This window comes from Festucalex cinctus, chromosome 2 (assembly GCF_051991245.1).
Source record: "Festucalex cinctus isolate MCC-2025b chromosome 2, RoL_Fcin_1.0, whole genome shotgun sequence".
NCBI lineage: Eukaryota > Metazoa > Chordata > Actinopteri > Syngnathiformes > Syngnathidae > Festucalex > Festucalex cinctus.
Genome location: NC_135412.1, coordinates 25,609,447 through 25,624,503, shown reverse-complemented (window position 1 = coordinate 25,624,503; position 15,057 = coordinate 25,609,447). Strand labels below are relative to the sequence as shown.

The 15,057-nt window shown below is 45.0% G+C and overlaps 1 protein-coding gene across 2 annotated transcripts in view; it reads left to right on the top strand.

Moving 5' to 3' along the window:
- The window catches only part of ncam2a (neural cell adhesion molecule 2a), a 254,258-nt gene that overhangs the window by 213,054 nt on the left and 26,147 nt on the right, over positions 1–15,057 (top strand). For both annotated transcript variants that reach the window (XM_077514022.1, XM_077514023.1), the window contains exon 9: positions 11,018–11,168. In XM_077514022.1, coding sequence (XP_077370148.1) covers positions 11,018–11,168 — 151 coding nt within the window. The remainder of the gene's footprint in view (positions 1–11,017; positions 11,169–15,057) is intronic.

The window sequence follows — 15,057 nt, the reverse complement described above, 5'->3', positions numbered from 1 at the left end:
GACATTTTGATGTAGTCCTTGTTTTTTTTTTTGTTTGTTTTTTTTTGTTTTTTTGTCTTTACCCGTTTCATAATAAGCTTTGTCAGAACATCATCTTCATCTTAGGTCATCAAACAGCATGGGGAACTACATTTCCCATCGCGAGATGCTGTGACTATCGCGTGACCGGTAGCGAGACTGGGAAAATCTAACATGGCGGCGCTCTGCTGCTAAAATAGAATTAGCTTTATATTTCTAATTAAACCCGAATTTAATGATTAGATAAATTCGATTTTTTTCTTTTCTAAGAAAGATCGGAAATATTATCCAGTGTGGACGACCTCGAACGTTTTATTGACGATCATTTTTATAGCTGCGCGATGGATGAGCCGGCGGCCAGTCGGGATAATCCTTCGAAAAAAAAAAGGAAAAATGACTCGTCAACAGACACGGACGATTTAGCAACCGCCGACGTATCGGTGAGTATGCTGGATTCCATAAATAAAAAACTTGACGTCCTCTGTCTTATCCGCGAGGACGTCAAAGAATTAAAGGCAAGTTTGGAATTCGTTAGCCAACAGGTAAGCGATCTCCAATGCGATAACTCCGAGCTACGCTCCTCTCTCGTCGCTGTCACAGCCGAGTTGGAGACGATTAAAAAGGAAAATAAAATGCTAAAGGAAACGGTCTTAGATGTTCAATCCCGTAGTATGCGGGAAAATCTAATATTCTCAGGTATATCCGAAAATTCTCCAGATAATCCAGAGGGTGAGATAAAAAAATTCATGACATCATCGCTAAAGATCCCACAGGAGACGGTAAATAATATCTCTTTTCACCGTGTACACCGGCTCGGAGCTCGTAAGGGCAATAAGCCCCGTCCTATTATTGCTAAGTTCGAACATTTTAAACATAAAGAATTGGTAAAAAGTAAAGGACGGGAGCTCAAAGGGACATCTTTCGGGATGAATGATCAATTCCCAAGAGAGATAAACGAGCGGCGAAAAGTACTGTTTCCTATCATGAAACAAAATAGACAGGAGGGTAAACGGACTTCGATGGTCGTTGATAAATTATATATCGACGGCCAGCTATTCCGAAACCCAACCTCGACCCCTTGGCTGTTCTAACTGACAATTGGTAGAGCCGAGCATTGTGTGATTATTTGACGTAGGTATATGTATATGTATGTGTATGTATATGTGTATATATGTATATATATGTATATGTATATGTATGTATATGTATGGATAATGGGTTACGAAATAGAATATGAATTTATATTATGCATAGGCTATAAAGTAATAATAATAATAATAATAATAATATAGAAATATATTCTTAAAAAAATAAATTAATAATAATAATAATAATCTCGCTTAGGTCACCATTTACTGGTGTATTGTTATGTTGAATCCCCCACAGATTTCCTTCACACTCACTTCCCCCCACGTTTCTTCACTATTATACTTATCTACTTGCTATCTCTCTCTTTATATAAATTATATAAATTGCCTAATTACTCTTTTGCTATCCTACAATATGTTAATATTAATAAGCAGCTTATATAGATGTATACATAAGACTGAGTCTATATTGCTTGTATGCAGAAATTAGCTCTGGTCTCCTGGAATGTGTGTGGCGCTCGCTCCCAGGCAAAAAGAATAAAAATTTTAGACCATCTCTCAAAATTTAAGGCAGATATTTGTCTCCTACAAGAAACCCACTTACAAAAATCAGAAGAAAAATTATTTATAGATAAAAATTTTAGTCAAGTTTACTCTGCCTCCTATAATAGTAGACAAAGAGGTGTCTCTATACTTATACATAAGAATTTATTCTTTACTCTAAATAATATAGTAACAGATTTAGAGGGCCGATATATTATTATCCAGGTAACTATATTTAATAAAGTATATACAATTGGTAATTTATATGCCCCAAATAATGATGACCCTGATTTTTTCCATGAATTTTTCTCTCGGTTACTCGATTTAGCAACAAATTCTACTATTATTATTGGAGGTGATTTTAACACGGTCTTGAACCCGTTAATAGATCGTTCTAATAATACGATATATACAAGGCGATTACGATCCGCTAAAGTAATAGATGAGTATATGGAGGATTTTGGCCTCAGCGATGGCTGGAGACTTCAAAACCCAACTAAGAAGGAATTTACTTTCTTCTCTGCTGTGCACCGATCATTCTCAAGAATTGATTTTTTCCTTACAAATAATTCTATTGTTGATAAAACTGCTATAAAAATACATTCTATAATTATAAGTGATCATGCACCAGTCTCCCTCACTCTACAAATTGACTCTACCTTTAAACCTCCCCCGATATGGCGTTTTAACATCTCATTACTGAAAGACGTAGAGTTTGATAAAATTATTAGAAGGGAGTGGGCAGATTTTTTGGAAATAAATGACTCTCCAAATATATCTCCATCTCTTCTCTGGGAAGCAGGGAAAGCGGTAATTAGAGGGAAAATTATATCATATTCAACTTATAAAAAGAAACAGGATCAAAAATTAGAAAAATACCTGGAAGATAAAATTAAACAACTAACGGATGAATATGTATTAAACCCAAATAATCAAATATGGATAGAACTACAGAATATAAAAATACAGTTAGATAACATGTTATCTAAAAAGACAGAGTTTATAATACAACAGTTGAGATATAATAATTTTGAACATAATAATAAATCAGGTAAATTCCTGGCAAATCAACTTCAACGGAATCGGGAAAAATCTCTTATAACGGCTATTAAAGATATAAATGGTGAATGCACACAATCACCAGAAGAAATTAACCATATTTTTTATAACTATTATCGAAATCTATACACAGAAATTAATAGACCTAACCCTGAATATATTGAGGAATTCCTAAACAGCTTAAATATACCTCAGTTATCTATTGAACATAAAGATATTCTCGATACCCCGCTTACTATAGATGAGTTGTATCGTGCTTTAGACAGTATGCCTAATGGCAGAGCACCTGGTCCAGACGGCTTTCCGGCTATATTTTTTAAACATTTCTGGTTAATGTTTGCTCCATTATTTCTAAGAGTAGTAACTGAAATTAAAAGTAAAGGTGATATACGTCAAGATATGAATATAGCAGCAATTAAACTTTTATTAAAGCCAGAAAAAGACCCTACCCTCCCGTCAAGTTACCGACCGATATCACTAATTAATACCGATATTAAAATTATCGCTAAGGCCTTGGCATCTCGATTAGAGACGGTAATCTCGACAATTATTCATAGTGATCAAACAGGTTTTATTAAAGGTCGTCATTCTACTAATAATATTAGGAGACTCTTTAACTTGATTAGTATGTCACAGCGGCATGATAAAAAGGCAGTTGTTATTTCGCTGGATGCAGAAAAAGCATTCGATAAAGTTAACTGGTCCTTCCTCTTTGCTGTCTTAAATAAATTCGGCTTCGGGGAGTCATTCATTCAATGGGTCTCAATATTATATGATTCTCCTAAAGCTACAGTTACTACTAATGGGATTACATCACAGAGTTTTACTTTACAAAGGGGAACAAGACAAGGGTGCCCAATTTCTCCTTTATTATTTGCTATATTTATTGAGCCGCTTGCATTAGCTATACGTCAGGATAGACGGATCCAAGGAATCCACTCCGGGACAATAGAACATAAAATTAATCTATATGCCGATGATATATTACTCTATTTAGAAGAACCTGCTATTTCGCTAGGGGAAGCATTTAAATTAATAACTAAATTCTCTCACTTATCAGATTACTCTATTAACTGGACAAAATCAACATTATTACCTATTACAGAAAATTCATGGAATCCTACAAGTCAGGATCCACACTACTCCTTTCCTACAGGTAATTTAAAATACTTAGGTGTTAAAATTTCACCTAAGTTAACTGAATTAACTTCTTTAAATTTTTCACCATTATTGGATAGTATCCGTAGTGACCTGGAACGCTGGAATAATCTTCCGATCTCTTTAATAGGACGGATAGCTACTATAAAAATGAAAGTTTTACCAAAGATTAATTATTTATTTTCAATGATTCCATTTAAACCTACGTCTAACTGGTTCCAATCGCTGGACTCTGCTATCATAAAATTCTATTGGAATAAAAAAAAAGCCAAAATTAGTCTATCTACTCTTCAGGAAAGTAAATCTAAAGGAGGTTTAGAGGCACCAAACTTTATGTACTATTATCTAGCTAATCAACTACAATATCTTGTGCTATGGACACAACCCAACAGAGATACTAACTGTTGGTTGGAATTGGAGCAGAAGGATTGTAATAATCTTAGACTGTCAGATTTACTCTTTATTACAAAATCAATAAGACGACATAATTGTTTTAAAAACCCAATGATAGCCGCCACCCTGACTGCCTGGTGGAAGGCATTAGAAATTACAAACTCCCAATTGGCGCCCTGTGGGCTCTCTCCCATTTGGCATAACCCCGACTTTCAACTTAATAATCAGTCGTTCCATTTAAGCCTATGGGAGCAGAAAGGAATTACACACCTTCATCATCTTTTCTCAGATAATAAGTTTATATCATATACAAACTTGGTCCAGAAATATGAAATAAAAAAGGGAAATTTCTTACATTATCTGCAAGTTAAAAATATGGTTAAGAAACAAATCCCAACACTTCAAGATACGCTCCAACTGCCTGTCTTAGCTAAAGATATTATAAAGCTTTCTCCAACAACAATAAAGAAAATATCAAAAATATATAAGTTATTTTTATACACAAATAAAACGTATTTACCGACTTTAAAATGGGAAAAAGACTTGTCTATAGTTCCGGAACCAGACTTTTGGACCCAAATCTGTGAAAATGTATTTAAAATGACCAAACAGACAAATTTGCAACTTATCCAATATAAGATACTTCATAGAACATATATTACACAATATATGATGAAAAAAATGGGACTCTCTGACTCCGACATTTGTCTCCAGTGCTCACAAAACACTGCCGATACTTATCTTCATGCTTTATGGTCATGTACTCCAGTGCTGCATTTCTGGACTAAAATCTTGGAAAAGCTCGCTGATATATTAAACTGTAGGCTTCCTTTATCTCCAAGACTGTGTTTACTAGGTGACTTAACAATAACTGAGCGACCATGTAAACAATCTCAATCTATATTTATAGCCCTTACTATTGCTAAAAAAATAATCCTTGTCAATTGGAAAAATAAACAATCTCTAAATATCGACCACTGGTTAAACTTACTAATAAATTATATCTCAATGGAAAAAATCTCTGCCTTAAATAAAAATCAAGTATCAAGATTTAAACAAATATGGTCTATGTACATAGAATATTTTAATCTCAATTTGGCAACTTAATCCTGCCAAGATTCTGCCTGTTAACGAGAGCCACCACATCGTTACAACTTCTGTTTTCGCTGCTCCTGTATTTGGTATTTTGTATCTGATTGTTTTTATTTTTATATAGTCAGGAACCTAGTTGCTGCTAGTGGGCTCGAGCATACCACACTATACGACACTATACTCAATAACTCCTTAAGATCTATTTCTAGTGGGCACTAAGCATCAACACTTGGTGTTACTGCATGCTAATTAGTCAATTTTCTTGACGCCGTCCCCTGTGGTCGGGCGGGGGTGGTTCTGCCCCCCCCCCCCCCCCCCCCCGTTGTCTGCTCGGTGGCGGTTGCGTCTTGGCCGCTCCCTGGGCCCCCTGTGGGGTGCGGTGTTGGGGTGCTTCCCCTGGTGCCCGGGGCGGTGCCGTCCCGGCGCGGTCCGCTGCTCCGTGCCCGGCGGCGCGGTTCGGGGTGGGTGGGCCTCCGGTGTGCCCCGTGGTTCCCTCTCCCCTCCCCCTTCCTCCCCCCCGTCGCCTCTCCCTCCTCGCCTCCTCCCGCCCATCCTCCTCTGCCTCCCGGTCCCTTTTCCCTTGTCGCCCTCCCTCCTCCTCTCCCCCCCCGCCTCCTGCCCTGCAGCCGCCCTTTCGCCTTCTTGTCGTCTTCTCCCCGCTTCCCCCGCCCCCCCCCCCCCTTCCCTGTCTGCCCTGCGGCCCCTCCCCCTCCCTCTCCCTGGGCCTGGGGCTCCCTCCCCGGCCCGGGCGTCGGGCTCCGGGGGCCGGGCGAGGGTTTGGGGCCTGCCCCGCTCCGGTATAACTCCTGGTGCCCCGGGCGGGCCCCGGTGGCTGGTGGGCTGTCCGGTAGCCCTGCTGCGCTGGCTGTCCGCCCATTGTGGTGCCGGGTGGATGAGGTGGGGGGCGGCGGGGGGTGGGGGTGCTGGGGGGCGGGCGTGCCACCTACACCCGCCGGGTTGGGTGAGGCCCCGCTGGTCGCTCCTCTTACTCACTTCACTAGCTTGCACTATACACTTTGTAAATATACACATAGGGCACACAACACATTTCTTGGTGGGGTGGGGAAGGGTGGAAACACCGTCTTCACCCTTCAACTCCCCTCCAATTTTAATGCACCTCACGTCCAAGGGGAGGGGTGAGTTGGGGCGGGGAGCCATCAGAGGGGATGGACTGCAGTGCCTGGCAGCGCTGTGGTCCCCCCCATTTGTGTCCCTGCCCCACCACTTTGTCCCTCCATTCCCTTTTTTAATGCACCACACATATACATATTCATTTTTTGGGGGGGGATACGGGTGTGTCGGAGTAGGGGAAATTTTTTCCCTCTGCTCCGACTCACCTGCTCCCAATTTTAATGCACCACACGCACACACTTGTATATACACTGGGTGGGGCCACATTCACGGTGTAAGGGTAGAGCTCGCCAGTCGGCGAGCTGGCGGACTCAGTAACAGGGTTAGGTGTCACTTGTACTCTGGCGTGACGACCGGGGCCTCTCCCCACCGGGCTCGGTGTTCTGGTGTCCCGCCTTCTCCCCTGGTGCTTCCTCCTCTGCTTCCCCCCTCCCGCCGCGGTGCAAATCTCGCGCGGCTGGAGGTGGGGTGGGCACATCTTCCCTCTCTGCGCTGCTGCCCGGTGCCGGTTTCCGGGGGGGGGTGGGGGGTTCTCGCGGGGGGCCGGGTTCGCGGGGGGGGGGGGGTGGCGGCCGTCGGGGGGGGGCGGCTTGTTTGGGGGGGGGGTGGAGGTATGGGTGGGTGGGGGGTTGGGTGCTGGGGGTCGGGGTGTGTTCGGGGGTTTGGGGGTCGGGGGTGGTGGGGCCTGGGTCGTGGTGGATGGCGGGTTTGGGTGGGGTGCGGGGGGGTCGTGGGGGGATGGGGGCTGGGGACCGGTGGGGCGCTGTGGGGGCCCGCTGGGCCTCGTTCTGCGGCCTTGGGCTCGGGGGTGTGGGCCGGGGCTGGGGCGGGGGTGTTCCGGGTATCTGGGTCGGCTCGCTGACCGGTGTCCGCTCGGGTGGCTTGGGGGTGGCCTTGGTGCTGCCGCGGCCTGGGGATTCCGGGGGGGGTGGGGGGGGGGGGGGGGTGCTCGCTTTGCTGGACCGCGGTTGACGGCTTCTCTCTTTGGTGGTGGTCCTTATGCATGCCAGATCCGTCGCACCAGCATCTACTGAAACTCAACAGAAGTACCCTCTCCCTCCCACAGCCCCTTGAATCAGTTGGTGCTGGTGTCTGTGGTTCTCACTTTTCTTTATCTATCCTTCCCTCCTTCCTCTCTTTAGTTTTTCCTCTGGTCACTTGAGATCTTAATTTATTAGAAGTATGAGGTTTCTGGGGTTGGCATAAGACTCCGGTTTTGTAACCACGCAGGAGGGGTCTTGTTGGTGCTGGACTTCACTTTGATGGATTGGATGTACTGGCTTCTATTGATCTCACTCTGCCTTATCGATCCTTCCCTCCTTCCTCTCTTTAGTTTTTCCTCTGGGCTCTTGAGATCTCGCTAAATTTGCTGGAATTTAGAGGCTTCCGGGGTTGGCGTAAGACTTTGATTTTGTAATCATGGGGAAGGCAGGAAGTGTTTGGTCGGTGCTGGATGTCACTTTGATTTACCTTTCTTTTCTCTTTATTTCTTTTTTTTCTGACCTTTTCTCTGGTCTCCTGACCATTTAAATCTCACGACTCTGGCAAGATTCTGAAGTACCTGGTTAAGGCGAAGGGTAATGGGATATTTATAAGGTTTTAGGTGAATGAATGAGTATAAATTTATACGTATTTGCACGCACGCACGCAAACGCACGCAAACGCACACACGCAAACGCACGCACGCACGCAAACGCACGCACGCAAACGCACGCACACATACACACACACAAAAAAAAAAAAAAAAAAAAAAAAAAAAAAAAAAAAAAAAAAAAAAGGAAAAGAGCAATGATGACAAGACGTTGAATCGGTAAGACTACCGAATGAACAATTCTGAGCTCTTCAAAAAAAAAAAAAAAAAAAAAAAAAAAAAAAAAAAAAAAAAAAAAAAAATAAAAAAATGCTAGAGCTGTGAAATATAGACAAAATATTATCTCCCAATATAGGTAATATATAAAGTATATACCCCAGTATATATATATATATATATATATATATATATATATATATATATATATATATATATATATATATATATATATATATATATATATATATATATATATATGAGTCGTACCTGGGTGTAAGTTGCAGGATCAGCCCAACCAAGACAAAGTGTGATTTATAATCCGAAAAATACGGTAGCTACACCCTCCCCCGGAAGTGCCTTCTCAAGAGAATTTCCCCTCAAGAATGCTGAGTGTATAATTAATTAATTAGTAAACAAACAACAGAATGAATGAAGGAATATAAAGAAATTGTGCCAAAAATGAGAAATTTACTATATCAAAGGTAACAGGGTGGCAATAGCTGATTTGGGAGTCAGATTAACGATGCCTGTCATTATGTGATACCAGTATTTCCTTTCAGGTGCACTTATTTTGTGAAATATACATGTCAGCAGCCCCCATCCAACAGGATGTCATGTTGTTGCAGTGAGAAGCTAGATCGTCTCAGATTGCAATGGTCCATTTGCCCAGGCACTAACAGTGGCTACCTGATGCATGGCCGTGTTACTGTAGATCGCCATTTCTGCCTCATAGTAGATCGCCAAGTATAGTTATGTGTTTGACAACACCCAAGAGGACACTAGAACGCAATAAATACTTATGAAGCAAAGCTACTGTCAGGTAGGTAATGAAAAGAGGATGTCAAAAGTGCTTTGTCTCTTCTGGATTTGGCGTCCATGGCTGTAATAGCCTGCAGGTGGCACTTCAATTGGTGGTCTGTCTGTTTGCAAAAACATAAATAAAAAATAAATAAATAAATAAATATCATCAGGTAATATCAATTATTACACTCCACAAATACAAAATCAGCATTATCGTTAAAAAAAAAAATGAATGCAAATTTTTGAGTTGTTTGAATTGTTTAAATTTATGCATTTGCACCTTTTTTTACATTTTAAAATAATTTAATATATGTAGTTTCATCCAAAGGAAACTTGCTTAATTAGTGTTTCAAAGAATTTTATTTGTCTTCATTTTGTCTCAATATTTTTTTTTACGTTGAAACATTTTCTTGTTTTGTACCAAAAAATAAATGATCATCATGAATAATGGAAAGTCAAAGTGAGCAGATTGTTGGTGGACAGCTTTAGATCGTAAAAAAACGTGTTCATTTTTGTAAATCTCCCTTTTTCCAAATGGTCCGAACATCCTCCTTTTGCCTGCATAGCGCTCCGCATCGACTCACATGCATTTGTGGTGCTATTGATTTACAAGCATATCGGTAGACACAAGCCTGTGGCATTTACGGGTGCGGGTGTCGCTCTCTAATTACTGTCGTATATACAGGCTTTGCGCTCAATTTATCTTCCTGGACTGTCCTCTCACCTGCACTCAAATTCTATACAGGGATTTTTGCCACTGTATATATTGTGCCTGTACACTCACACTATGCATTGGTATCAGTGCTCCTGTCAGGTCCTATTTTTTTGCATCCTTTCCTCACATTATGTAGTACTGACCTCCCAGTCCACATATAGATAAACTAGCTTTTGTACAGTACAGGCCCACGGATAGAGAAAATGCATGTATAATTGACGCCCAAAGAAATTAATTGGGTAAAATAAATGATATATAAATAACACTCAAAATTCTTCAAAAACATGCAGTAATCATTCAAAAGGCATTTTCATGAAAAACAGGGACAAATATTTATTTTTTTTCTTCCTTTTTTTCATTTATAAATATATAAAAAAATAAAAAATTGAAAAAAATCCGTGAATGGGTGCCGGATTGCGAATATGCTGAACTGTTGTCTGTTTTTCTGTATTGTCTCTTTTCTCTGTCTGTCCTCTCTCAAACTTTATTCCAATCCGACCAAATTTTTTCATTTATCTCAATACAAACTGCACCAAATGGAGAATCCAATGAGCTATTTTCCAAAATACTACGAATATAATAATTAATATAATTTTACACAAATATAATTTTTCTTGTTTAAAAAAAAATAAAAATAGTTGGTTGTTCAACAAGACAAAATTGATCATTTTTAAATTTTATATTTTGTCTCATTTTGGAAAAGCACCCTTCATATTAAACTCATATCAAAACTGTTCTGATATAATAAAGCGTGTGTGTGTGTGGGGGGGGGGGCGTGTCAAGTCAAGGGCATCAGAGATTTTAATCCTTATATCGCACTTTGGGTTGCATTCTGTTTATGAAAAGAGCTGTACAATGAAAATTGATTGATTGATTGATTGATTGATTGACTAACTGACTGAATGACTGACATATATGGCATAACTAAGCTGCTATGCTGCCCAACAGGACAAAAAAAAAGTTTTCAAATTGTTTAGCTCGAGGAACATATTGACCCATCAGTATCCGTTGGTTTTCTTTAAGGTGGAGTATGTCATTTTAATTTTCACTCACTGACTGTGAACACAGAGGAGACTTGGAATCAAAAATAAGTTTAAAATGTGTCTAAATATTAAAAATACAGTATGTTCCCAAACAAATGTAATGACTGCATAATAATGTTATCAATAATTGAGCTTCACACTTCAGCTGAACATTTTATGTCCTCAGAGCCAGGACGGACGCTTTGAGGTGCGCGGTCACTACGGCAAATCGGTGCTGACCATCAGCAGCGTGAGGCTTGCCGACCTGGGCCGCTTCGACTGTGAGGCGCTCAGTAGGATCGGCGGCCATCAGAAGAGCATGTTTCTGGATATTGAGTGTAAGTGGTTTTTTGACATTCCATGATGTTTCACGTGACTATTTGGAAAAAAGCAGCTGCAAACAGGAACATGTAATAACAAGGGGGTATATTCACTAAGAATGCACTGTGTCCGGTAATAGCGCGAAATATTGCACCACAACTGCACCCGCAGTCTGCGCCCAGTTACCAACCTATTCACTAAGGATATTGCTCTAATCATATACCGGCGCAAACACGCCCACAAAACTGACAGCTTGGATCAAATTTGCACCTGATTTACCACACATGGCAATGGATTTGCGCCAAGAACATGGTTGTTATAGTAACAGTTGCGAGAAAGATGACATTATCAGAAAGCGAGGTTGGACCGAGAGTAAGCGTTTATAGCGCCATTAAGCTGTACAGAGCAGAGAGGACGACAACGACGTCATTCATTCATAATGTACAAATTACTGGTGCGATCATTTAAAAAAAATATATTTTCAGAGATTGGCGTGGGCATACAGTGTGCATCTGGCACGTAAAAATGATCGTAAAATGCCTCCCCGCCATTGCCGATCAGCCTGGGTTACGTTATGTCTTAAACCAACAAAGAAAAATGTCTTTCTCTCTCTCTCTCTCTCTCTCTCTCTCTCTCTCCTCTCTGCGTGATCAGCCAGAGAGAGACGTGCACCATGCGTCTCCACACCATGCAATGCTATCATGATCATGGTGCGGCAAGTTAATACATGCTTTCCATAAACGTTATTTGCGTCACACAAACTCGGTGTGGCTATTTTGGGGTGGGCATATTTTGCACCAAATGTATACAAAAAAACAAATTTCCATACACGCAAATAACACCGGCGCACCGGGGCGCAATCTGGTTGGCAGCGCATTTAGTGACGGATTTCCTCATCTGTGTCACGCCGCCACCTGCGTGACAGGCCTTTATTGTCATAGTCATGTTTCCTGTTTTATTTTGAATTTCTGATTCCCTTCGCACCCCAGGTCACTTGCCCTTCCTGCAGTTCACTAATTACCGGTCCCCGCCCATGATCATGTCCACCTGCCACCAATCAACCAAGACAATAAAAGCCACCTGCATTCTCCCCTCCGTTGCCGAAGTGTCACACACAGTCAGTGCATGGAAGCGTCCCACTGGTGCCCTCCGAACCCAACCCGCCCCCCCCAGAGATGATTGAAGGCGGCCCCGTTTACAAGGTCAGAAAACTTTTAGATGTTCGTAATCGGGGCCGCGGGAGGCAATACCTTGTCGACTGGGAGGGGTACGGCCCGGAGGAAAGACAATGGGTCCCCTCCCGGTTCATCGTTGATCCCTCCCTCATTGACGACTTTTACGCTGAGCACCCTGACATTCCTGGGCCGTCAAGAGCCGGCCGTTGAGGGGGGGGTACTGTCACGCCGCCACCGGTGTGACGGCCATGCTTTTGTTTTGTTATCCATGTTTCCTGTTTTACTGTGAAAACCCTAACTCTCCTCTCACCCCAGGTCACTTGCCCTTCCTGCCGCTCACTCATTACCGGTCCCCGCCCATGATTATCACCACCTGCCACCAATCAACCCACACAATAAAAGCCAGCTGCATTCTCCCCTCTGTGCCGAAGTGTCACACACAGTCAGTGCATGGAAGCGTCCCACAGTCCTCGAGTCCTTGTTCCCGGTACCTTATTGTCTTGCCTTGTTTTTGTGCCTTGTCTTGTTTTTGTGCCTTGTCCTCCCCAGCGGAGCGCCTTGAGTTACCCCTTTTTGCCTTGAGCCTTTTTCCTCCCTAGCGGAGCGCCTTTTGTTGTCCCCTATACCTTTTGCCTGTTTTTTCCTCCCCAGTGGAGCGTTTTTTGTTCTCCACCTTTTTGCTTCCCCGTTCTCCTCTCAGCTTGAGAGGAGACGCTGGTTGGCCGGAAATAAACCTGCTGCCTTGGTGGCTTACCTTATCCTGCGTCTGGGTCCTACCTCTCCTCGCCGTGACAGTACACTTCGGCCAGCATGGACCCAGCGGGAGTGTCCAAATTGGAGACCTGGCAGAGGCTTGAAGACATAGCCCGAGTCATTGCAGAGATAAAAGAGTTGATGGCTTTGGACCGTGGCGACTGGGGTGAAGGGTCGGACTGGCCTCAGAACCCCGAACCTCGTCTGCTGCAGCCTCTCGCCCCTGAACCTCGTTTGCTGCAGCCTCTCGCTCCGGAACCTTGTCCGCTGCCGCCGCAGCCCCTGGCCGCTTCGCCTGTGCCGCTGCCGCCGCAGCCCCTGGCCGCTTCGCCTGTGCCGCTGCCGCCGCAGCCCCTGGCCGCTTCGCCTGTGCCGCTGCCGCCGCAGCCCCTGGCCGCTTCGCCTGTGCCGCTGCCGCCGCAGCCCCTGGCCGCTTCGCCTGTGCCGCTGCCGCCGCAGTCCCTGGCCGCTTCGCCTGTGCCGCTGCCGCCGCAGCCCCTGGCCGCTTCGCCTGTGCCGCTGCCGCCGCAGCCCCTGGCCGCTTCGCCTGTGCCGCTGCCGCCGCAGCCCCTGGCCGCTTCGCCTGTGCCGCTGCCGCCGCAGCCCCTGGCCGCTTCGCCTGTGCCGCTGCCGCCGCAGCCCCTGGCCGCTTCGCCTGGGCCGCTGCCGCCGCAGTCCCTGGCCGCTTCGCCTGGGCCGCTGCCGCCGCAGTCCCTGGCCGCTTCGCCTGGGCCGCTGCTTCCTGTTCCTCGTCAGGCGGCGCATGGATTGCGGTCGCCACCTCCTGTTCCTCGTCAGGCGGCGCATGGATTGCGGTCGCCACCTCCTGTTCCTCGTCAGGCGGCGCATGGATTGCGGCCGCCACCTCCGGTTCCTCGACCGGCGGCGCCCAGCCAGCGGCCGCCTCCTCTTGCACCAGTTCCGGCGGCGCCCGGCCAGCGGCCGCCATCACCTGCACCAGTTCCGGCGGCGCCCGGCCAGCGGCCGCCTCCTGCTCCTCATCTGGCGGCGAACACCCCGCCGCCACCTCTGCTCCTTGTCGGGCGTCGAGGACGCCCTCCTGACTGGCCCCGCTGGGACTCTCTTGTCGGGCGTCGAGGACGCCCTCCTGAACTGCTTTTTGTCTGTACGGATGGGTGGGCCGTGTTCCCACCTCCGTGCCCCCTTCCGCCCGCCCTTGTTTTTGGACTCTTTGGGTCGGATGGCCGTCAGGAGCCGGCCATTGAGGGGGGGGTACTGTCACGCCGCCACCTGCGTGACAGGCCTTTATTGTCATAGTCATGTTTCCTGTTTTATTTTGAATTTCTGATTCCCTTCGCACCCCAGGTCACTTGCCCTTCCTGCAGTTCACTAATTACCGGTCCCCGCCCATGATCATGTCCACCTGCCACCAATCAACCAAGACAATAAAAGCCACCTGCATTCTCCCCTCCGTTGCCGAAGTGTCACACACAGTCAGTGCATGGAAGCGTCCCACAGTCCTCGAGTCCTTGTTCCCGGTACCTTATTGTCTTGCCTTGTTTTTGTGCCTTGTCTTGTTTTTGTGCCTTGTCCTCCCCAGCGGAGCGCCTTGAGTTACCCCTTTTTGCCTTGAGCCTTTTTCCTCCCTAGCGGAGCGCCTTTTGTTGTCCCCTATACCTTTTGCCTGTTTTTTCCTCCCCAGTGGAGCGTTTTTTGTTCTCCACCTTTTTGCTTCCCCGTTCTCCTCTCAGCTTGAGAGGAGACGCTGGTTGGCCGGAAATAAACCTGCTGCCTTGGTGGCTTACCTTATCCTGCGTCTGGGTCCTACCTCTCCTCGCCGTGACAATCTGCACGTGTTTAGTGAAATAGGCGCTCCCAGATTGCTCCATTTCTACCGGTTAGCACTGTGCAAACGTGACGCAAACCTTGAGTGAATATGCCCCTGTGTTTGCTCGTGTGCCGCGTTCACCTCCTCCAGGAAAGTAAATTGCTGTGCGCCGTCTCCCCCATGCTGACA